The 25,335-nt window shown below is 39.1% G+C and overlaps 3 protein-coding genes and 1 pseudogene across 3 annotated transcripts; 3 read left to right on the top strand and 1 right to left on the bottom strand.

Annotated features, from left to right (window-relative positions):
• The first annotated feature begins 625 nt into the window (after nt 1-625).
• On the top strand, nt 626-8,433 carry LOC122659772 (protein PHOSPHATE-INDUCED 1-like). The gene is made up of 2 exons (XM_043854905.1): nt 626-640; nt 7,409-8,433. The coding sequence occupies exon 2, from the start codon at nt 7,474-7,476 to the stop codon at nt 8,416-8,418; it is 945 nt and encodes a 314-aa protein (XP_043710840.1). The 5' UTR covers nt 626-640; nt 7,409-7,473; the 3' UTR covers nt 8,419-8,433.
• On the top strand, nt 656-1,584 carry LOC122659774 (annotated as a pseudogene).
• A 2,562-nt stretch (nt 8,434-10,995) lies between the features above and the next one.
• On the bottom strand, nt 10,996-12,101 carry LOC122659768 (protein PHOSPHATE-INDUCED 1-like). The gene has a single exon (XM_043854902.1). It carries the CDS (start codon nt 11,981-11,983, stop codon nt 11,036-11,038), a length of 948 nt encoding a protein of 315 aa, XP_043710837.1. The 5' UTR covers nt 11,984-12,101; the 3' UTR covers nt 10,996-11,035.
• Nucleotides 12,102-14,710: 2,609 nt separating this feature from the next.
• Nucleotides 14,711-24,705, top strand: LOC122659128 (protein PHOSPHATE-INDUCED 1-like). The gene is made up of 2 exons (XM_043854275.1): nt 14,711-14,874; nt 23,667-24,705. Exons 1-2 carry the CDS (start codon nt 14,711-14,713, stop codon nt 24,658-24,660), a joined length of 1,158 nt encoding a protein of 385 aa, XP_043710210.1. The 3' UTR covers nt 24,661-24,705.
• Nucleotides 24,706-25,335: the final 630 nt, after the last annotated feature.

Genomic DNA, 25,335 nt, shown 5'->3' with positions numbered 1-25,335 from the left:
TGGCCCGGATAAAAATCCTTTGCAATATTGCAATGCTTAATCTTGCGGTGCCTTCAGACTCTCTCTAATGACATTTAACCACCAGAGTCGATCTCCCACCATTCGTGGGGTGTGGTCCCCATTCCCAAATGTGGTCCCCACACCCCATGGATAGTGGGAGATCGACTCTGGTGGTTAAATGTCAATGGAGAGGATCCAGACTCTTAGCAGTTTGGGTCTATGAGCTTGACACACGAAAGATGCTTCATCCAATGATATAAGCTCGAGTAGAAAGACAAAAAAAAAAAATAATAATAACAATTAAGTCTGCTTGAACTCGCACCATTGGATGAAGCATCTTTCACGTGTCGAACTCGGAGACCAAATTACAAAGGCACCTCAAGATTAAGCACTGCAGAGAATTTTTATCCGGCCCAATGACACCTCCCCTTCTTCCTTTTAACAATTGTCTCAGCTTGCAAGTCAAGGCACCTCTCCATCAGTGACAGTCTACCATACACTAAATAAGCAAAGGAAATGCACAAACACTAAAGAATTCATTTTGTCAACGTAATAATTTAAATAAACCTCTTCAAAACTATATGAATCTCCTATCATCTCCCCTGCTCCACAACAATAGAAAAGCAATCTCAGCCTCTCTGTTTTGCAGAGCTCTTCTCAAGTTCTCAAGTTCCCTATTATGGCTTCTTTCGTTTCCACATTCCTCTTCCAAGTCCTTCTGGTGGTTACCTTCTTGCAGCTTTCCAATGTTGGGAGGAGACTCTCTGGATTGTTGGAGGAAGAGCAGTCTATTCTCTTACCATACCACAATGGTTCTTTTTTCCCACGCAAAATCTCTGTCAATCTTATCTGGTACGCCAATTTCAAACCTACCAAACGGGCCATTATCTCAGATTTCATCTCTTCCCTCTCATCCTTGAAGACCCAACCCCAACCCTCTTTTCTCACATGGTGGAAGACCACAGATCACACACAAGCCCTCTTCGTTCACTCTCTCCAAATGGGTAATCAAATCCTTGATGAGAACTACTCATTGGCAAGTCTCTCACTAGAAAGCAAATCGTGAAGCTCGCAGGTAGAGGCGATCATATAAATGCCGTCAATGTAGTTCTGACCGCCTCAGATGTCATCGTCGAGGGCTTCTGTGTGCAGACATGCGGAAACTATAGTGCTCAAGCGAAGAAGGTTTACATCTGGGTTGGTAACTCGGAGACTCAGTGCCCAGATCATTGTGCTTGGCCCTTCCACCAGCATATCTATAGGCCTCAGAACCCACCATTGATTTCCCCAAACAATGATGTGGCCATGGATGCAATGGTTTTCATTCTGTCTAATCTCTTGGGTTCAACTACTACCAACCCTTTTGGATATGGTTTCTATCAAGGCTCGGCTGAGGCACCATTAGGGGTACCCTCAGCTTGTCCTGGTATCTATGCCACTGAGGCTTACCCTGGTTTTGTAGGGAAGGTGTTGGTGGATTCAACTACTGGTGCTAGCTACAATGCCAATGGTGTAAATGGAAGGAAGTACCTGCTTTCAGCCATGTTTGATCCTTCCATGTCTTCATGCTCTACTGTGATCTAAGAATTAGGAAGGAGAACCAGAAATTTGTATATATGGGGTTATTCTATTGTTCTCCGGAAAGGCAGAGTCTCTGCTGATGATATTGACGAATAACAGAGTATGCTAGCATGTTGTCACCCAACTCCATTTGAAATTCTTATGTGTGTCTCCAATTCTTGTACTTATTTCAAAGATTGTTATACAAGGCATATATTGTACGACTAAACTGTAACACAGTAATAAGTAAAATACCTGTTATCAGTACCGAGACACCAATCAGAGAGGAGAACTTCTACAGCATGAACAAGAACAGTCACGAATAGGATGAGTTGAGTCGTATCTGACAGATACTCTCCTTAAGGTTTTAGATGCCCCCACTTCTGCAACGGGGTTGACCTTGCACCTAGCCCTCCAAGATGAAACAACTCCTAAACGTATAGGTTGCAGAACCTGATACGAGTACTAAGGATACCAAATGGCTATACTAGCCATATGTTTATAGAAGATGCAATAAGGTTAAACTGTCTCTGGAATGAACAGTTGCAGAGACAGAAAACAAATTCTGTTGTGTATATAAAATGACAGGCATGAAAAGTTGTATATGTAAGGCTGGAGTACCCTTTCATGAAGGGACATATCCATATGGATTACAGGTGAGATGGTACATGTATCCTTCACGTATGGAGAGGGGGCGTATCTATTCGTATATGTGTATGAATAGGTATGTATGGTTCAACCGTATAGATGAACCATGGGTGAACCAAACCGAGTTTTAAAATAAAGATTAAAACTCAAAAGTGCAAAACTTATATTATCTAAAAAATAAGATTTCGCCAACACCCACACCCAGACCCCGACCCCGACCTCGGCCCGGAGCACGCACATGCGATTCAAAAGCACCCCACGGACCTCCCACACACTAGAGTGTAGGGTGACTACCTCTCCAAAGGGCTCACACCTTAAGGAACCAACCATATATATATACCCCTCACGTTACTCTCCCATAACCAATGTGGGACTATTCATGAGCTCAATATTGCCTTTTGCACATAAGAAAACACAACAAATTCAAACTAAAAATGGAGGGAAGTAATAAGGAGAGAATAACAAAAGACACATATTTTGAAACTTTGTACCACATGACTCTAAAAGTACTTTTTTGAAATAGTACATTGACCCAAAAAATGCTTTTATAAAATAATAATACAACAAAGATTGGCTAACTTTGGCTTTTTTGGTGGCGACATGAATGAGATTTTTTCAGTGGTCTGTGATGATATGGTCTGACCTGATGGATCGATCCAACTTGGAAAAGTATTTATTTGTCTTGTTGTGTAAGTAAAAGTGAGAAGTAAGATTTGGGGGTTTTTCGTGTTAGGGTTTTTGGAGAGAGTTCTTGCCGACCTTTGGGTGTTCATGAGAGATCTCTGTTGTATTTTCTTTCAGATATATAGTGAAACATCTTCAGTTTCGTCTGTGGACGTAGCACATCATATTGATGTGTGAACCATGTTAAATCTCTCTGTCATCTTGGTCTGTTTTGTTTCTTCGTGTTTCTTAGTGTTTGCATTAACAAAAACAAAGGGTGATTAGTAGTTTATGGACTTTTTTTTTTCTAATCTATACCCGTTTTATGAACTCTTAGGATCGAAACTCAGTTTTGATTGGATGATCTTAAGCTTTCCATGAACAACTTGTTTCTAAAGTATGTCTTTTAGTGTATGAAGCAAAAAGATTTGATGAACAAGGAAGAGTAGATTGAAAATGATGAACTTGAATAGATGATCAGCAAATTCTTTTGTTTAGTCAATTGTAAAAGATGGTTTATAACTGTCTCAAGGGTGTCTAGTTGTGTTAGAAACTTTGAAACTAGGATTACAAGAAATATACAAATATGAAACTAATCCTAAATACTTGTGCCATTGTGGAACTATTCTTGAAGGCCTCCACTACCAATTCTTGTTTCCGAGGCATTTCAATTTATGAAGTATTTTCTTGAAGCTTGATCTTCCATTGAATGCTTCCAACATTTCATACTTCTTTTGTTCTCTGAGTTTATGGAACATTCTTTTAAGGATGCAAGCCTTGGTAAATGTCCTCGTGATATATCACTTTGCGATTGATCGGTGACTTGCTTCTGCTTGCTTGGCTTGATTTTTTCCGTTTCTTTGATGCACGAGGAAATACCTCCAAAAAATAGCTTTTTCACCACTCATACACAAACTTTCATTACTCCAACACATTTTAGTGATCACTAAAATATAAGGAGAAAGTTTTCCTTCACCATGGATGTAGGAAAAGTACACCCATATAGGGTCATAAATGTTTGCCCCAACGCAGTAAGAAGTATGCGGGATATTTCATTCTAGTGCTAACAACCCTCAAATCCACAAGGTAAAGAAAATCCTAATTCTAATGAGGAAGAAGAGCAAATAAAACCAGTTTGATTCATAAACTTCAAGATACCTTTATTTTGTCCTAAATGACCTTTATATAAGAAGATCAGATTACAAAGGAAAGAACAATGAAATAAAACTGGAAACGAAAAAAAGTAGAAAAATAAAATAGGAAACTAGTATCCATAAATCACGCACAAAACTTTGGAGGCCCGGATCACCCCTTAAACGTGTGAATTTGACCCCGAATCTATAGTCCAATGAATCTTGTTACTTAACTAAGCTATAAAGAATTGGTTGCTGTTTGGATATTGGTGTTATGAGTCCCATAACTCCACTCGAGTAAAAAATTATGGCCCTTGGAAGTTGTGCTGACAAATTAGCACTTTCGACCTAATCGGGTGGACTTCTGCCAATCTAACCAATCCAAAAATTCTTCAGAAATCTTCTCTACATCACTCCTTATTGTACAAGGTCGATAATACCCCTTTACTTTTCCACAATAGCCTCTACAAACCATCTAAATGCCTCGGTCAAGGGAGAATCCCTTGACCGTGGCCAAAGGAAAACAATCTCCAAACATAATGTAAAAGAGTAAGTTTCCCTCCATCACCCAGTGAATGGATTCCCACCATCCTAGGTTTTAATATATTCCTAAAATACCGCCTGATACCTCCTGCGCACATCTAAACCCAACTCGGTGAATGGATTCCCTTTCACCATGACCGAAGGGAAACTTGGTCCTAATGTAAAATACATTGTCCCAACACCTTTTCTTTAAGTGAGGACCCATGCTCATATCAAAGTCTCTTAATAATTTGTCTTTTTTTTTTTTTTTTTTTTTTTTTTTTGAGATAATTTTGTTTGAGTTTACTTAGCTCTCCTAAGGTAGATGGAATGTGACTGGAAGATTCTACAAAATAATCCTACTTGAGATTATGCTTTCTGTCCAAGAGTGTGGCCTATGCTAGTGCTCCTTGTGTCTATCTCTCTTCTCCCCCAATAGAGATAAAGATGTCATTTCATAGGAGGAGGAGAGAGATTGACTCATGGGCGGTGGCATAGGCTACGTTCTTGGACTAAAAACATTTTCCCAAAAATTATGCCAAAAAAAATATAAAGAAAAAATATTAAAATGCCTTGTTTAATTAATATTTGGCCCTTATGACATAGCAAAAGGCCAAGGATATGGCAAGAGTCTTAACTCTGGAAGAAAATTCTAATTCTGTGTCATGTCATCCAAATGCGCTTGAAACTTCATAGTCTTCTCATGTAGAGTTATAGCACCATCCTCTTCATCTTTCCTATCAACCCTTTTAAAACCCGAACTCTCCTCCCTAGCTCAAGTGTGTTAAGCCTAAGGGTGATAGTCAGTATGGTATTGGGAATTCGGTATGGTACAAAAGATAGAAAGTAGATACCGAAACCATATCGTACCGAATACAAACTGTATTTCTACTACTGATATTGTATTGACTTGGTATAGTTTGTATTCAATGTCAAAAAATAGTTTGTATTCGATATTAAAAACAGTTTTTATTTGGTATAAAAAACATGATGTTGGCACGGCTCAATCAAATCAAATCAAACAATCCATTAATTCCTAGGAGCTTTGATTTGATTGAGCCATTCCAACATCCCACTTTCACCCACAACCAGCGACGATGAAGAAGACGATACAATAGAGAAGAATGGAAGATGAAAGAGCATGAACACTTGCATCCTGTGGTTCTAATTTAAACCTGCTCAGAACTAATGCCATAGATTCAAGAGTTTGTTTGATTATCGAGTCAGACAACGCGACACTCATTTCCTTGTTGAGCTACCCAAGGATGAGCCCACCTATCACCATTGATGGTATTTTGAAGGACATCCGATGGTTTGGCTCCCAATTCCCTTATGTTTCTTTTCTTTGTACCTCTAGACAAGCGAATGTTGTTGCTCACTCTCTAGCTAGGATGGATCTGTCTGTGGAAAGTAAGACAGATTGGCCTCTTTCCACTCCTTGGCTTCTTGATGCTTATAATCAGGATGCCTTTAGCTCCTTTTGCCCTCCTCTGCAATAGAATTGTTTTTCACAAAAAAAAAAAAAAAAAACCCAGGAGTTTGAACCTAGTTCTTCTTATTGTATATCAATAGCGAGAAGAATGGTCACTAATTGAAAGAATTGTAGATGGAGACGTAAGAAAAGAGAAAGATTAACAAGAATTTCAATGGAAATTTTAAAAATATATCTTTCATGTTTCGATTTTCAATGAAAAATTAAAAAATATATCTTTTATGTTTCGAAACAAAATTAAGGATAAAACTTAGGGTTTTGATTTTGCAAGTTGGTACTTTGGCTATATACTTTAGCCTCATTCGGTACAAATTTTGTGTGTTATAGAGAATTTGGTACGGTATCGATACATATTGACGATTTTGTCTTAAAAACCAATATCGTACCAAGAGATATTCTATTTTCACATATCAAAATCAAACTGAATTTGTATTAGAGAGATAGTCCATACGTTTCCCTTTTCATTTCAATGATATAATTAAAGGAGAATGTTTTTTGTATTGGGGGCGCAGGTTGCGCCCAGAAACATGGGAGTGGGCAAAATGATCATTCTATCCCCCTAAATGACAGGCCCATGTGTTTGGGCGCAGGCTGCGCTACGACACAGAAAACATGAACCCCTTAATTAAATTTATTCTAAAAACCGTTGTTATCAGATGTGATAAAGTTTAGTCGGACATGACCAACATAACAGAGACATGGATGACAATGTGAGTTCGACGAACACAACTGCGAGGTGGCAGACAGAACGCAACCGTTTTCGCCTCAAATAAGGAGGCCATTCATATTTTCGGTATCTTTACTTTCTTCTAACCCTCTGACCTTTCGATGCTCTACTCAATACTCTCAAAGAGGTGGAAGCATATGGCTGGCCATATGGAATTATGGATCATTGACCAGTAGGTACTTCTTGGTCATTTAAACCCTTGTAGTTGTAGACAAGCTCTGGAGCCTGGAAGAGACTGAGAGAACTGTGACCATTTTTTTTTATTTACTCTAATGTTTCAACTTTCAAGGTGGGGGACAGTTGGCCACTTACTTGGTGACTTCCTCCCACTCTCTCACCTTGACTACATCCTGTGAACCACCGAACCAACCCTATAAGGTCAAAACTCTGCTTTCAAAATAACGCGTTTGAAAGAAGTTTTTAATGAGTCACCACCTACCTTTCTTTAAACAACTATCATCAGCCTGTCAGTTAAGGCCCACCTCATCTATCACTACAGCTCTACCATACACTAAAATATATACAAATGAACAAATCCCTCCTTCTCCGTAGCTTCACTGACCCATTTTCTTTTGTCAAACAATTAAAGATCTCCTTCCTCAACACTATTATAAAAGCTCCCATCTCCTCCTTTGATCCACAAGAACAGAAAAGAAATCTCAGCCTCTCTACCTTGCAGAGCTCTTCTCAAGTTCCTTTTCTTCACTTTAATTCCAAAGTTCCCTAATATGGCCTCTTTTGTTTCTACATTACTCTTCCAAGTTCTCTTAGTGGTTTCCCTCTTACATCTCTCCAATGCTGGGAGGAGACTCAGTGGATTGGTGGAGGAGCAGTCTATGCTCTTGCAATACCACAAGGGTCCCCTTCTCTCAGGAAAAATATCTGTCAATCTCATCTGGTATGGCAATTTCAAGCCTACCCAACGTGCCATTATCTCAGATTTCATCTCTTCCCTCTCATCCTCACCAGCTTCATTGAAAACCCAATCCCAACCCTCTGTTCTCGCATGGTGGAAGACCACAGACGAGTACTATCACCTCAGCTCCAAGAACAAGAAGCCCTCTTCGCTCTCTCTCCAAATGGGTAATCAAATCCTTGACGAGAACTACTCATTGGGCAAGTCCCTTACCAGGAACCAAATCGTGCAGCTCGCAACTAGAGGCGATCATATGAATGCCGTTAATGTAGTTCTGACCGCCGCAGATGTCAGCGTTGAGGGCTTCTGTATGGACACATGCGGAAGCCATGGTTCCCAAGGCAAGAAATCGAAGTTCACTTACATCTGGATTGGTAACTCGGAGACTCAGTGCCCGGGTCAATGTGCTTGGCCCTTCCACCAGCCCATCTATGGACCTCAGAACCCACCATTGATCGCCCCAAATAATGATGTGGGCATGGATGGAATGGTTATCAATCTGGCTAGTCTCTTGGCTGCAACGGCTACCAACCCTTTTGGAAATGGTTTCTATCAAGGCTCTGCTGAGGCACCATTGGAGGCAGCTTCAGCTTGCCCTGGTATCTATGGGAAGGGGGCTTACCCTGGTTATGCAGGGGAGCTGTTGGTGGATTCAACTACTGGTGGTAGCTACAATGCCAATGGTGCAAATGGAAGGAAGTACCTGCTTCCTGCCCTATTTGATCCTTCCACATCTTCATGCTCTGCACTGGTCTAAGAATTGGGAAGGAGAAACATAAAGTTGTATATAGATTTCAAACCGGAAGTGGTGTGATAGAAACATGATATATGATGTAATTCATTCATTTATTCATGCATTCATTAATTAATTTATTCTATAATTCTCAGAAAAACAGAGTCTTTGCTGACGAAATCGATGAATAATGAGTTTGCTAGCATGTTGTCAGCTTACTCTATTTAAAATAAAGGTTGATTAGTTGTTTATAGACTATTTTTTCTCTACTCTATACCCATTCAATGAACTGTTGGGGCCAAAAATCGGTTTTGATTGGATGATCGTAACCTTTTGGATGAACCAATTGTTTCTAAAGAATGTCTTTTAGTGTATGAAGCAAAAAGATATGATGAACAAGTAATAAGAGTAAAGATTAAAAATAATAAAATTAAACAGATGATTGTCAATCCCAAAACATTCCTTCACTATTTGGAGAACTAAGATTAATTCTCTTCCCAGTCAAATTCTTTTTCCAAAGGAATTTGTCAATTCCAAATTATTGTCTTTGTTGTACCAAAATCGTTGGCCATTTATTGTTTTCATGTCTTTTTTCAAATCTATTTGGGATAGTATTCTTAGAAATTATGGCATGTCCCTAAAATCTTTCTCTTTGACAAAGAATAGAAGTGGATCTCAGACATATTTAATAGTAATACTCTATATGACACTATTGGTAAGTTGGTTTTCTTTGTTTGTGATCTATCATATTTGGTGGTAAAGAAACAAAAGAAGTTCATGATATCGAGCTGGTATTGATATTAGTGTGTGGCATGGTACTTCATCATCAGTTTGGAAGAGAATTTGGAACTGTCATACTTTACTTAAAGTAAGAAATTTGCTTTGGCGAGCATGCACATCAGGTTTGGCTTCAAGAGAGGGGTTGCCACAATGACAAATTCCAATTGTTGTTTCATACTTGAGATGCGGCAGCACAATGGAGACTCCATTTCATATCTTGTATCATATCCTTTTGCTCAGGCAGTATGGTCTGACAGCTCGTTATCATAAAATGTGAGAAATTCAGGTGATATTTCTATCCAATCTTGGATACAGAGCAGGTCTCCTTTCGACCAGTTTGAAAAAAACAAGGATGGAAGACCGTGGGCTGATGTGGTATTGTACGGTATCTATGGAGAGCGGGGTTTGTGGAAAGTGCTGGTCACTTATGGAGGTTATAGAAGCTGCTCAAAAGGCTCATTTAGAGCTCTTTCAGGCTCAGGGTCATCCTGTATTTAGATCTATAAATATGAATGCCAACTCCAGTGCCCCTTCAAATGATGGCTAGGTTTGGATTCTTCTTCACTTTCCAATGCGGAAATTCAATATCGATGCATCTTGGAGTAGTGATCATCAATGAGGAGGATTATGGATTTTGATCATATATCACCTTGAACAGCTATGTATTGCAAAGTCTGAACTAACGGGTTTTTATTCTATGCTTCAGAGTGAGGCAATGGTCGCTCGAAGTATTTTGTTGGAGGCTCTAGAGGATTGCGTAAAGAGGAGGCTTATGGTGGAGATGGACTATAAGAACTCTATTCATGCATCATTCACACTTCCACAAATATTCTTTTATCTGTGTAGTTTGTGATTGGAGACATCTTATATTTACCTACTTATTTCTTTCATTTAATTTCCAATATATTTTTAAGGAAATCAACAAGTTAGCTAATTCCCTAGCTAGGAAGATGTTATCTATGACGTGTATGACAGAATAACTTAATTCCACTCCATGGTTGAGGGAGTTATGTACCTTGTCAACTATGCGCTTCTCACGTGTTTTTTTTATTTTATTTTATGAAAATAGTGAATAATATAATTAAAAAGAAGGCAACTGATTACAGTGTTCCAATAGACATGGGATTTTAGTACGACTGGTAAACTGTACAAGAGATCTAAACCATCCTATTAAAGTAGCATTTTCAAAAGACCGAAAACAAACGTCTTTGGCCCGATCCAAGATCTGCAAAAAGTATGTTAGCACTTCCCAAAAAAAAACAAAAAAACAAAAAAACAAAAAAAAACAAAAAAAACAGAAATGAAATACTGAAAAGAAATGTAAGCATTCCAATTACAATCATTAATGCATATTAATACAAACATGTATCCAAGCAATGTTCTTATTATCAATTAAAGATGCTTTTGAATATGCTTTCTTAGAATGGAAATGAGTACCAAACATTGCCTGAGATTTTGATTATGGATATCTCTAAAAATTAAAACATATATTTTTTTTGTAGAAAATATAAAATCATATTCAGTAATTGATCAGCGTGTCTGTCTAAACTCAAATGGTTCACCTCATATTGCGCAATTGATCTACTTGTATTTTCAGTCGTTCAATGTGTACTATTACGTTCCTTCTTAATTTTTCAACAAATTTTCAATGTTTACCTTATGGTAAGAGCTTAAAATTTGAAAGATGAATAGAGGAGAGTGAGGTTTACCTGTTTTTCCAAATTAATCAAGGTTATCAAAAAAGTCTCTGTTTATAAAGAAAATAATAGAATGAATAAATTAATTAATTAATGAATTAATGTTTTACATCACATATAACGGTATGTATATACAACTTTCTGGTTCTCCTCCCTAACAATTCTTAGATCAATGTAGAGCATGAAGATGTGGAAGGATCAAACAATGCTGGAAGAAGGTACTTCCTTCCATTTGCACCGTTGGCATTGTAGCTAGCACCAGTAGTTGAATCCACCAACAACTTCCCTGCATAACCAGGGTAAGCCCCCTTCCCATAGATACCAGGGCAAGCTGAAGCTGCCTCCAATGGTGCCTCAGCCGGGCCTTGATAGAAACCATTTCCAAAAGGGTTGGTAGCAGTAGCAGCCAAGAGACTAGCCAGATTGATAACCATTCCATCCATGCCCACATCATTGTTTGGAGCAATCAATGGTGGGTTCTGAGGGCCATAGATGGGCTGGTGGAAGGGCCAAGCACATTGACCTGGGCACTGAGTCTCAGAGTTACCTACCCAGATGTAAGCGAACTTTGATTTCTTGCCTTGGGAACCATGGCTTCCGCATGTGTCTATACAGAAGCCCTCGACGTTGACATCTGCGGCGGTAAGAACTACATTAACGGCATTTCTATGGTCGCCTCTACCTGCGAGCTGCACGATTTGCTTCCTGGTGAGGGATTTGCCCAATGAGTAGTTCTCGTCAAGGATTTGCCTACCCATTTGGAGAGAAAGAGAAGAGTAGGACTTCTTGTTCTTGGAGCTGAGGTGGTAGTACTTGTCTGTGGTCTTCCACCATGTGAGAACAGAGGATTGGGGTTCGGTCTTCAATGAGGCTGGTGAGGATGAGAGGGAAGAGACGAAATCAGAGATAATGGCGCGTTGGGCAGGGTTGAAATTGCCGTACCAGATGAGATTAACAGAGATTTTGCCGGAGAGAAGAGGACCCTTGTGGTATTGGAAGAGCATAGGCCGTTGCTCCACCGATCCAGAGAGTCTTCTTGCAGCATTGGAGAGATGTAAGAGGGAAACCACCAAAAGGACTTGGTAGAGCAATGTAGAAACAAAAGAGGCCATATTAGTGAACTTGAGGAGTAAAGAAGGGGAGGTATTGAGAAGTAGAGAAAGAGTTCTCTGCGAGAGAGAAAGATAGGCTGAGATTGATCTTTAGATGTAATGGAGGAGAGAAGGTGGAGATTGTTGTTTGGCTGTTGTGGAGAAAAGATAGTATGGGTTCTTTATATATATAGTTCTGATATCTTTGGCCAAATGGGTTGGGAGAAGCAACGGAGAAAGATGGGCTTTTGTGTTTGTTTAAGTGTGTAGCAGTACGTGACCGAGAGGGGGAGGCCTCAACTGTTAGAGTGATGACATTATTAAAAAGCAAAACCTGTTGTTTGAACATTTTATTATAGGTAAAAGAGGGGTTTTCCCCAATTTTCCCTTGCTTTATTACAGCCCAGCTCCAGCTTAAGAGTGAGAGAGAGAGAGAGAGAGAAGGGAATGAAACACGGAACTAGGAAGATGGATTCCCTTGCTTTATTTATTAGTGTACTGCCCAGCTCCTACTAGAGGAAGTAACCAACCAACTCATGATCCTTTTCGGTGCTGACTGAAAGCTGATTTCCAATTCCTCCAGGTGTTCGAAGATGTGGGCATCTTCAATTCCTCTAATAGGGGGGAGTGGATCTCACCTTGGGCAGTGTTTTGGGATAGGGGGTAGGATGATCATTTTCACCCCATGTGAGGAATTAGAGGAATTGAAAGAGACAGCGAATTGGAGGGAATAATGATTTACAAGTGATGATTAAAATTGAAAAATACTTCTATAAACTAGATGGTTAATCAAACTATACCCTTTTCTTATTTTGGCTTTTATGCCATTTAGAAATGTTTTAGGACTTAAATTTTGTGCATATATATATTTATGTCATCATCTAATAATAACATGATTTTATAATTATACATTGGAATCTATCGAATTGGATTGATTGAGATCTGATATGATTTTCTCATATTCTTAGAACCTTATTTTGGATTGATCAGGAATACACAAAGATCACTCTTTTGGCCATTTCTTCCTTAGTATTTTTTTAAGGGGTGGAAGTTAGGCACACCACTATCTTTCTTGGAGTTAGCAGTTCAACTGAGGGGACTAGGATGGGAGGGGCAAGGGGACTTTTCCATAGAGGTGAGGAGAGAGGTATGTCCGACTCTTATCTTTTTTAAATCACTAAAAATGTAGAATTAATGAACTTACCTCTTCTAGCTAAATTTACAATAGTTGAATCAAAAGCTCCAAAAAACCAAAGTTATGTCAAAATTTATGCTTTTCTTCCTGATTCCATTTTCTAGGGTTTTGGTCGTTTCCAATTGATTTATGTCTAATTCTTTCCTGATTTCAATTCAATTCGAATCCAAATCGATGGTGCAGATCCTTTAAACCGGTTTTGAGAATTCAAACCCTAAATGATAGATCCATTTACTCTAATCATTAAACACCTACACACACAATTGAGTGAAGCACTGTCTTCCTTCGTTGCTTTTCTCAATTGTAACTTTATCAAGGTTTAAAAGTTTGGAATCATGACCGGAAATCGGAATCAACTACCATTGTTTCTCTCTCAACAGATTAATATATTTTTTTGCAATTTTTTAAGCTCAGCCGTTTAGGCCCTTGATTAACTGTCTTAGGAAGTGTGTGGATTTGGCCGTTGGGGTGCAAGATGGCTACGATTATCAATAACAAAAAGGGGGGAAATGTTCACTATACAAGGGGCGCAGAGTGCGCCCAGACACATGGGGTGGGTGAAATGACACTCCGGCCTTTGAATAGTTGAAATGGCTACCTCGCCCATCCCTTGTGTCTGGGTGCAGCCAGCGCCTTGTGTCCTGCTGTGCAGAGAATATCTCCCCCCCCCACCCCCCAAAAAAAAGGGAAAATTACATGATTAGCTACTTTTGGGTTTTCATTTACAAAACTGTCCACCTTATGTTTGAGTTAACAAAAATAGACAAAAACAAGTTTAGTTTTACAAAACCAGACAAAACAGTGACTCTCCTTCCTTTCTCGGCAGTTTTCCTCTGAAAAAATCTCTTTTTTTTCCCTCTGTTAGTTGGGGTAGCAGAGAATATTGGAGGTGGCTAGGACAAGGTAGGGTTGCAGGGAATGGGGGATGCCTGGGCGAGAAGGCAATGGCAGGGGTAAAAATGTCTAAAAAAGTAAGTGTGGGAGGTAGAGATACTATTTAATTTGTCCAGTTTTGTAAAACTAAACTTGTTTTTGTCTATTTTTGTTAACTCAAACATAAGGTGGACAGTTTTGTAAATGAAAACCCAAAAGTAACTAATCATATAATTTTCCCAAAAAAAAATGCAGGACGGCCACATGGCCACATTGGTCAATTTTTTGGTCCATGAAAGCACGATTATCATTAATCTGTAATTGCTGTACTTCTTTGTGTTTTTTTTAGAGAAAGTTACTTGGACACCCCTATACTATGGCCTAATTATTTAGTCTCCCCAATGTTTGAAACAATTACTTGAACACCCCCTGCAGTTTACCATTTCTTTCAAGTAGCCTTGTCCGTTAGTCAGTCACCATTATCATGGGTTAAATATTTTGTAAATGCCTAAACTACCCTTAAGGTGTAGTGAAGTGACACATTTGCCCCCCTTCTCTTTCTTCTTCTTCTTCTTCTTCTTCCTCCTGCAACCAAAAAAAAAAGTTTCAAAAACCATTAGGGCATCTTTGAAGATTAAGCCCGAAAGGTCGAATCGGAATCAAAGAGAAAAGCTTCATTCATGGCTCTTATGGCGGTCATCCTCGCCGTCTTCTCCTTCATTGGAGATGCTATCGCTGCTGATGCTCCAGCTCTAAGTCCTACTTCTGGTGCTGAACTCGGTGTCGTCTCCGCATCGATCGCCGCTGCTTTCCTTGTCTCTTTCCTCGCATTCATGCTTAGATCGTTCTACCGATAAACGATTTGAAGATCTCGTACGTCTCTGAATCTATTTTCTACTATTCCATCTAAACTACTCGGAGACTAACGGATTTTCTTTTTTTACTTTGAGATTTATACGATTCGATTCCTTGTACTTCGATTGTTTTCAGGTATTTTAGTAGGAAATTTATTTTTCTTCCTTGATGCAATTTTGAATCGTTCATCTACTGTGGATCGGAGAATGTTGAATTGTTGATATCAATCTTTCGTGAAGTACACCATCTGATTTTGCTGTACGTAGCTTCGACATCTAATGAATGCTTGGGGTTTTATATGGTTACAGTCTTACAAAGTCGGTGGTAGGGAATAAGATGTCCTAGATGGATTAAAATGGATTTCTTTACTCTTTAAAAGTGTGATCCATAGTCGGCGATTAGGGGGTCCACGCTTTCTCCCTCCCCTCCACTCTATCTCCCCCACTCCCGGTAGCACCCCCTCCCCGCCACCTACTGTGCTCCCTCCCTGCTATGAGCACCCTGGCCGGAAAGCTCACTCAAACCCCCTATTGCTCTGCACTGTGAACCCTCAGACCTCTGCCTCTTGCACCTGTGCCCCTCGACCTCTACCTCCCCTCTCCCAATTCAAAATAGAAATCTAATGAGATACTGAAATCAAAATCTCCAAATCCACCATAGTTGTAAATCAGTCCCCTCTGTTTCCTACTCTCTCCTCTCCTCTTCTTTCTAAAGCTCTAGTTTGACCACGGATTGACGAATCCACCACAGTCCGGTCACCGACGAACGACGAATACACCATTGTAGTCGGTTCAGACATCATGTAAACCCCCATTGCCTCGCTCCATCTTTAACTATTTGACTATTTTAACAGATTCTTGCTTCAAATGGGGGGAGTTGTTTATTCTGAGTTCTCTGCAAGAAGAAGAAGAAAGAAGGGTAATTTGGTAATTTTAATTTTACTGTATTCTATTGAATAGGTAATAAGGGTAAAATAGGCATTTTCATTTAAACACTAATAGTAGACTAACACCGTGAGGTTTCAGGGGGTCGTCAAGCAATTATTTCAAACGTTGGTAATCATAAGCAAAATGGCCATAGTACCGGGGCTGCCCAAGTAATTTTCTCTTTTTTTATTTATTTATGTTGATACCTACCGTCCCCACAACTTAATTCAGAAAACCCATCAAAGAATATCATGAGCCTTTTTACTTCACAACGCGTCTTTTGGTTCTTTGCAGCATTGACAGTAAATTAATTTATATAATACAGTAGGCACTGCCTTTGCTTCTCTTTAGTCCAACTATTGCCTACCCCAATTTCAGCCAGGATCCAGATCATCTACGGTGCGCTGTCTGTAGCGGCCTGAGAGATGCAGACTGAATCGTGTGGGCAAAGACCGCCTTATCCTTGTCCAAACGCTTTGACCAAGCGGGGGTATGCCGGTCATTGTGTGCATAGCCTAGTCTGCGTCGCACAAGCCGCTACGGGCATCTGCGCCGTAGAGGATCTGTGAGTTTCTCCCAAGCTTTCTCTAGTTAATAAAATCTATCTTCTCTTTAAAAAAAAAAATACAAATACTCACCCCACGCTGTAAAGCAATAAAAAATGAATCTAGTCCTTTTATTGTAACTATATAATTCTCACATGAACCCCTCCTCTGTCTCTATAAACAAGAACTCAAAGACCATATTACAGCTAATTTAGGACCATATTATAGCTAATTTAGGAGTAGACACAATGGCATTAGCTTACGATACATCTACAGTGTGCCAGCCTTTTTCCATAATTCATGAATTTTTTTTTTTGGGGGGGGGGGGGGCGCAAAGAATTCATGAAGTTTGAAACCCATAGAAGTGTATGCATCTTATTATATACATGGAAGCGAGTTTTGAAACCATTAATTTTGTATTCAACATTAATCTAATAAGTGTATGCATCTTATTATATACATTTCAATTTATACGGGTATTTTTACGAACACCTGGCCTACATGTAAAATACAACTAAATAAGGAAATGCAATAGTGGATTACCATAACCAGAGTAATCCCACAATTTTTAGAAGGGAAATTATCAGCATCACCCGCTGACATTTGCCTATATTTTAAGGCACACCCACTAACTACCATATTATCAGCGCCACCCCCTGCTTTACCAAACTAATTCCACACAGACCCCCTATCGTTAGTTAAGAGGTGTTGAGTGGTGATGTCAGCTATATAATATTTTTTTAAAGACAATTCTACCCTTCTTACTGGGCGAAGTACCTAATCTACCCTTTCGATTAAAACCCCCACAAACCCTTCTTCTTCCTCACATTCAGCAAACAACATTGGAGAACATCCACTGCAACCTATCGTCTTCATCTCTACCCTCTTTCATTTTTCCGATTTTCATACTGAAACTCTTATTTCATCATCACTGAACCATTCCACCTCTACCTTCTGCCTTTCCAAAAGAAAACCTAACCTAGTCGCCCCACCATCTCCACCTTCTAATCCATTGACCAAACATTTTCTTCTCTATTTTTCTCCCAACCAAAAACTTATTTCTCTCATCCTCCACTGGTCTTCCAAAACCCACCGATCAAAACCCCTACCCATTATGATTGAACCCATTACTAACCTACCATTTATATTCTACTGTTGCTAAAATCGCATTTCCATTCTTCCTTTTCTATTCTCTTCTATATTTTCCAGCTATTACACCATTACCGTGGTGTTTTTGTGACCATATGAACCTATAACCCATTCTTCCCCCCCCCTATCTATCTTCTATTCGATTTCCTCACCTTCGATGTATCCTTGTGACCCCAACTGTAGGAAGAAATAGCCACGGTCATCATCCCTGAAGCAGCCATGGTACAATCGATGAAAATAATTTCAGGATCCACGGCAGCTTAGTTCATCCTAGGGAAGAACTGATTCGAACCATTCGATTTTGACGACCGTGAGAGGGGTAACATTAATTCTTCATCACGGTACCAACCTGGGGAGCTCAGGGAAACCCTCTGACTTCTTCATTGTTGCTGCTCCACCTACATTGGATAACCACGATTGAACCTCAACGTTTCTGCCGTTGCTATTCCTATGGTTTTTGTTTAATTTTATTTGATTGTGTCGGTTTGTAATATGAATTTCCACCCCTGTTTTTGATTTTGTTCATCGTACCATTCTTCCCGTGACAGACCTTCGTCAATCTTCTGCCTCCGACCTGCATTGCAAGTGCATACCCGGATCAAAGAGGACCGACCCCCATTGCCAATATTTGAAGTTTGCCACAACTTCAGGGTGGAAGAAATGGCTGGGTACTGGTTTTCACTAGAAAAACAATGTTTTTCTTCGTGGCCGTCGCCGTCGCTATCGTTGTTAATGGTGTTGTGGTGATTGTTTCCGGCGACACTTGTCTTGGCGGCGTTGTTTAGGGGGCTTGGGAAGTGAAGGAAGAGAGGGTTTCTTCTTCTTTTTCTTAGGGGAGTACAGTGTGCGTTTAAGAAATGATTTCGACTAGGTTTTTTTAATGTTTTAGTGAGAGGGGTATTTTGGTCAAAATAATTTTATTGGTTAACACCGTTCAAAAATGGGTAATCATTGATATTATGGTAGTTAGTGGGTGTGCCTTAAAATATAGGCAAACGTGAGGGGGTGGCGCTGATAATTTCCCTTTTTAGAATTGCCGGTGATAGACGTATCCAACACAATCTTGCAATCCTCTCTTCTTCCTTCCTCTTCTATTTTCTTCTTCCTCTTTTCCTTTCTTCGTTTCTATTTTTTTTTTCCCTTCCTCTTCCTCTTTTTCTTGCAAAAACCCTCCTAGGTTTGCTTCAAAGCTCACACATCATGCACATAGTTCAATAGAGGCAAACCGTAAGCTTAAATGATGACTTGATGGAGTTTCATGCATGGGAAACCGTTTTTCTTCTTCTTCCTTTTCTTTTCTTCTATTCCTTCTATATGATGACTTGATGGAGTTTCATGCATGGGAAACCGTTTTTCTTCTTCTTCTTTTTCTTTTCTTCTATTCCTTCTATATCTTGAGCTTTCTTCAAACCCTTGATGTATTCTTTGAAGGCACAATATCAAATAGAGTTTCCCTTGAAAACTTGAAGTCAACAATAAAACATAGAAGATTCAAGGATTCTTGGGTTCAAGCTCTTGGGAGCTTTCTCTAATTCTTTCTCTTCTTCTATATGGATTTTCTTCATTGTAATGAATTTTTGAGTGTGGTTTTCACCACCAAGCTCGTGATAAGGACCTTAACTCACATATTGTAATCGCAGGAAAACTTCAAGAATGCATCTCCAATTTCAAAACTCTCCCAATTTGCTCAGTTTCTGTGCAATGATACGAAAAACACATTACATCTTCGTCCGATAATGAAATGATGCACTTCCATTTGAGATGACAGAAGACTGGAAGAACTACAAGTTCTATGTGGATGACTTTGCCCAGATCTATCATTTAAACCTTCCATAATTAGCTACAAACATGCTCCCACTGCGTGAACCTATGATTTCTCGATTCAAACTACGTGGAGCTTTCACCCAATGCTACCACATGCTTTCGATGACTATATAACACTGTGATATGTTTCCATATAAGCCTCTCTGTATAATTGTTAAAGTGTCATATGTTTCCATGTAAGCCTCTCTGTATCACTATCAAAGTGTCACATCACTATCAAATCACTACTTGACCATTTCAGCTCTCCCAACTTGTTGTCTGATCTCTCCAATCACTTTCAAGACCTATGTACACTCTATATATCTCTACAAATTGACACTTGAGCACCATTTCCAGCACCGCCCCAACTACCACATGCCACATCATCAATAACTTTTGCCATGCAGTGCCTGTTGTCATTTCACTGCTTTTCAACCTCACTAACATTGTTAGTATTGCCAAATAACTCTATAACCCTTGTGATATATTTATACACCCATGTACATATCATTGTCACTTCACTAACACCTCAACACTTTTGATTGTACTAAGCACTGTACTGCCAATATGTGAGTGTGTTGATTCTGACAGTGCTGACAACAATGACAACACCATTCTTGTTTCCTAGGCATTTCAATTTATGAAGTGTTTTCTTGAAGCTTGATCTTCCATTGAATGCTTCTAACATTTCATACTTCTTTTGTTCTCTGAGTTTATGGAACACTTTTAAGGATGCAAGCCTCAATAAATGTCCTCGTGATATATCACTTTGCGATTGATCGGTGAATTGCTTGATTTGCTTCTGCTTGCTTGGCTTGATTTTTTCCGCATCTTTGATGCATGAGGAAATACCTCCAAAAAATTGCTTTTTCACCACTCATACACAAACTTTTTCATTACTCAAACACATTTTAGTGATCATTAAAACATAAGGAGAAAGTTTTCCTTCACCATGGATGTAGGAAAAGTACACCCATATAGAGTCATAAATGTTTGCCCCGACCCAGTAGGAAGTATGCGGGATATATTTCATTCTAGTGCTAATGACCCTCAAATCCACAAGGTAAAGAAAATCCTAATTCTAATGGGGAAGAAGAGCAAATAAAACCAGTTTGATTCATACACTTCAAGATACCTTTATTTTGTCCTAAATGACCTTTATAAAAGAAGATCAGATTACAAAGAAAAGAAAATCGAAATAAAACATGAAACAAAAAAAAGTAGAAAAATAAAATAGGAAACTAGTATCCCTAAATCACACACAAAACTTTGGAGGCCTGGATCACCCCTTAAACGTGCGAATTTGACCCCAAATCTATAGTCCAATGAATCCCATTACTTAACTAAGCTATAAAGAATTGGTTGCCGTTTGGATATTAGTGTTATGACTCCCATAACTCTACTCGAGTAAAAAATTAAGGCCCTTGGAAGTTGTGCTGACAAATTAGCACTTTCGACCTAATTGAGTGGACTTCAGCCAATCCAACCGATCCAAAAATTCTTCATAAATCTTCTCTACATCATTTCTTATTGTACAAGGTTGATAATACCCCTGTACTTTTCCATAATAGCCTCTACAAACCATCTAAATGCCTCGGTCAAGGGATACCGTCGCCGAAGGAAGACAATCTCCAAAACATAATGTAAAGACTAAGTTTCCCTCCATCACCCAGTGAATGGATTCCCATTCACCATGGCTGAAGGGAAACTTGGTCCTAATGTAAAATACATTGTCCCAGCACCTTTTCTTTAAGTGAGGACCCATGCTCATATCAAAGTCTCTTCCTAATTTGTCTTTTTTTTTGGAGATAATTTTGTTTGAGTTTGCTTAGCTCTCCTAAGGTAGATGGAGTGTGATTGGTGGATTCTATAAAAGAATCCTACTTGAGATGATGCTTTCTGGCCAAGAGTGTGGCCTATGCCAGTGCTCCCTGTGTCTATCTCTCTTCTCCCCCAATATAGATAAAGATGTCATTTCATAGGAGGAGGAGAGATATAGACTCATGGGCAGTGGCGTAGGCTACGTTCTTGGATAGAAAACATTTTCCCAAAAATTATGTCAAAAAAAAAATAATATACATATATATATATAAAGAAAAAAATTAAAATGCCTTTTTTAATTAATATTTGGTCCTTATTACATAGCAAAAGGCCAAGGATATGGCAAGAGTCTTAACTCTAGAAGAAATTTCTAATTTTGTGTCATGTCATCCAAACACTCTTGAAGCTTCACAATCTTCTCGTGTAGAGTTATAGCACTATCCTCATCTTCTTTCCTATCAACCCTTTTAAAACCCGGACTCTCCTCCCTTGCTCAAGTGTGTTAAGCCTAAGGGTGATAGTCAGTATGATATCGGGATTCGGTATGGTACAAAAGATAGAAAGTAGATACCGAAACCATATCGTACCGGATGCAAACTGTATTTCTAATAATAACGATATTGTACCGACTCAGTATGGTTTGCATTCAATTTCAAAAAACGTTTGTATCCGATTTTAAAAAGGTTTTTATTCGGTATAAAAAACATGATGTTGGCACGGCTCAATCAAATCAAACAATCCATTAATTCTTAGGAGCATTGATTTGATTGAGCCATTCCAACATCCCACTTTCACCCACAACCTAGGATGATGAAGAAGATGATACAATAGAGAAGAATGGAAAACGAAAAAGCATGAACACTTGCCTCATGTGGTTCTAATTTATACCTACTCAGAACTGATGCCATAGATTCAGGAGTTTGTTTGATTATCGAGTTAGACAATGCGACACTCATTTCCTTGCTGAGCTACCCAAGGACGAGCCCACCTAACACCATTGATGGTATTTTGAAGGACATCCGGTGGTTTGGCCCCCAATTCCCTTCTGTTTCTTTTGTTTGTATCTCTAGAGAAGTGAATGTTGTTGCTCACTCTCTAGCTAGGATGGATCTGTTTGTGGCAAGTAATGCTTGCAATCAGGATGCATTGAGCTCCACTTGCCCTCCTCTGCAATACAATTGCTTTTCACAAAAACAAAAAAAAAAACAAAAAAACAAAAAAAAAAAAAAAAATGATTCAGGAGTTTGAACCAAGTTCTTCTTATTGGATATCAATAGCGAGAAGAATGGTCACTAATTGAAAGATTTCTAGATTGAGATATAAGAAAAGATAAGGATTAACAAGAATTTCAATGGAAATTTAAAAAGTATATCTTTCATGTTTCGAAACAAAATTAAGAATAAAACTTAGGGTTTTGATTTTGCAAGTTGTTACTTTGGCTATATACTTTAGCCTCGATTCGGTACAAGTTCAGTGTGTTATAGAGAATTTGGTACGGTATCGATACATATCGACGATTTTGTCTTAAAAATCAATATCGTACCATACCGTACCAAGAGAGATTCTATTTTCACATACCGAAATTGTACCAAATTTGTATTAGAGAGATAGTCCGTACGTTTCCAGACAGAACGCAACCTTTCCACCTCAAATAAGGAGGCCATTCATATTTTCGGTATCTTTACTTTCTTCTAAGCCTACCTTTCGGTGCTTTACTCAAAACTCACAAAGAGGTGGATGCACATAGGGGTGTAAATGAATAATTGAAATCTGTTTTCATAGTCGTGTTCGTATTCGTTTAGTACTATTCGAATCCATCTGAAAACTAAACGGATGTAGATACGAATAGGCTATAACTATTCGAAAAGCTATATTACATGTAAATGGATAAAATATCCGATCCATATTCATGTCCATATCCATTTAGCACTGTCCGAATTCATCCGAAAGTTAATCGGATGCGGATGCGGATATAACACTCTCCGAACCGAATCCAATCCATTTACATCCCTAGATGCACATGGCTGGCCATATGGAATTATGGATCATTGACCATTACGTACTTCTTGATCATTTAAACCCTTGTAGTTGTAGATAAGCTGGAGCCTGGAAGAGACTGAGAGACCAGTGACCATTTTTTTATACTTACTCTTTTTTTTTTTTTATATATTTACTCTAATGTTTCAAGAGACATGTGTGGGGACAGTTGGCCACTTACTTGGTGACTTCCTCCTACTCTCACACCTTGACTACATCCTGTGAACCACCGAACCAACCCTATAAAGTCATAACTCTGCTTTCAAAACAACGCGTTTGAAAGAAGTGTTAATGAGTTAAGGCCCACCTCATCAATCACTACAGCTCTACCATACACTAAAATATATACAAATGAACAAATCCCTCCTTCTCCGTAGCTTCATTGACCCATTTTGTCAAACAATTAAAGATCTCCTTCCTCAACACTATTATAAACCTCCCATCTCTCCTCCTTTGATCCACAAGAACTGAAAAGAAATCTCAGCCTCTCTACCTTGCAGAGCTCTTCTCAAGTTCCTTTTCTTCACTTTAATTCCGAAGTTCCCTAATTTGGCCTCTTTTGTTTCTACATTACTCTTCCAAGTTCTCTTAGTGGTTTCCCTCTTACATCTCTCCAATGCTGGGAGGAGACTCAGTGGATTGGTGGAGGAGCAGTCTATGCTCTTACAATACCACAAGGGTCCCCTTCTCTCAGGAAAAATATCCGTCAATCTCATCTGGTACGGCAATTTCAACCCTACCCAACGCGCCATTATCTCGGATTTCATCTCTTCCCTCTCATCCTCACAAGCTTCATTGAAAACCCAATCCCAACCCTCTGTTCTCACATGGTGGAAGACCACTGACAAGTACTACCAGCTCAGTTCCAAGAACAAGAAACCCTCTTCGCTCTCTCTCCAAATGGGTAACCAAATCCTTGACGAGAACTACTCATTGGGCAAGTCCCTTACCAGGAACCAAATCGTGCAGCTCGCAGCTAGAGGCGATCATAGAAATGCCGTTAATGTAGTTCTGACCGCCGCAGATGTCACCGTCAAGGGTTTCTGTATGGACACATGCGGAAGCCATGGTTCCCAAGGCAAGAAATCGAAGTTCGCTTACATCTGGGTTGGTAACTCGGACACTCAGTGCCCAGGTCAATGTGCTTGGCCCTTCCACCAGCCCATCTATGGACCTCAGAACCCACCATTGATTGCCCCAAACAATGATGTGGGCATGGATGGAATGGTTATTAATCTGGCTAGTCTCTTGGCTGCAACTGCTACCAACCCTTTTGGAAATGGTTTCTATCAAGGCTCTGCTGAGGCACCATTGGAAGCAGCTTCAGCTTGCCCTGGTATCTATGGGAAGGGGGCTTACCCTGGTTATGCAGGGGAGCTGTTGGTGGATTCAACTACTGGTGCTAGCTACAATGCCAATGGTGCAAATGGAAGGAAGTACCTGCTTCCTGCCCTGTTTGATCCTTCCACATCTTCATGCTCTGCACTGGTCTAAGAATTGGGAAGGAGAAACATAAAGTTGTATATAGATTTCATACCGGAAGTAGTGATAAAAACCTGATATGTGATGTAATTCATTCATTTATTCATTCATTCATTATTAATTAATTTATTCTATAATTCTCAGAAAAACAGAGTCTTTGCTGATGAGATCGATGAATAATGAGTTTGCTAGCATGTTGTCACCTTGCTCTATTTAAAATAAAGGGTGATTAGTAGTTATAGACTTTTTTTTCTCTACTCTAGACCCATTCAATGAACTGTTGGGACCAAAAATCGGTTTTGATTGGATGATCTTAACCTTTTGGATGAACCAATTGTTTCTAAAAAGAATGTCCTTTAGTGTATGAAGCAAAAAGATATGATGAACAAGTAGTAAGAGTAAAGATTAAAAATAATAAAATTAAACAGATGATTGTTAATCCCAAAACATTCCTTCACTATTTGGAGAACTAAGATTAATTCTCTTCCACTCAAATTCTTTTTTTCCAAAGGAATTTGTCAATTCCAAATTGTTGTCTTTGTTTTAAGGAAGGCGATGGTCATTTATTCTTTTCAAGTCCTTTTTCCAAAAGTCATTTTTCCAAATCTGTTTGGGATAGTATTCTTAGGAAATTATGGCTTGTCCCTAGAGTTATCCTTCTCTTTGACAAAGAATAGAAGTGGATCT

The sequence above is a fragment of the Telopea speciosissima genome, chromosome 4 (assembly GCF_018873765.1).
Source record: "Telopea speciosissima isolate NSW1024214 ecotype Mountain lineage chromosome 4, Tspe_v1, whole genome shotgun sequence".
Taxonomy (NCBI): domain Eukaryota; kingdom Viridiplantae; phylum Streptophyta; class Magnoliopsida; order Proteales; family Proteaceae; genus Telopea; species Telopea speciosissima.
The sequence above is the reverse complement of the archived record's forward strand: the minus strand, read 5'-3'. Positions and strand labels throughout refer to the sequence as shown.

What these genes read in the sequence shown, in the direction of transcription:
- LOC122659768 (XM_043854902.1), bottom strand. Translation starts at nt 11,983, where the DNA reads ATGGCCTCTTTTGTTTCTACATTGCTCTACCAAGTCCTTTTGGTGGTT.
- LOC122659128 (XM_043854275.1), top strand. Translation starts at nt 14,711, where the DNA reads ATGGCTCTTATGGCGGTCATCCTCGCCGTCTTCTCCTTCATTGGAGAT. An exon ending in CTCGCATTCATGCTTAGATC is followed by an intron (nt 14,875 to 23,666) that starts GTTCTACCGATA and finishes TCTACCTTGCAG; the next exon opens with AGCTCTTCTCAAGTTCCTTT.
- LOC122659772 (XM_043854905.1), top strand. Translation starts at nt 7,474, where the DNA reads ATGGCCTCTTTTGTTTCTACATTACTCTTCCAAGTTCTCTTAGTGGTT.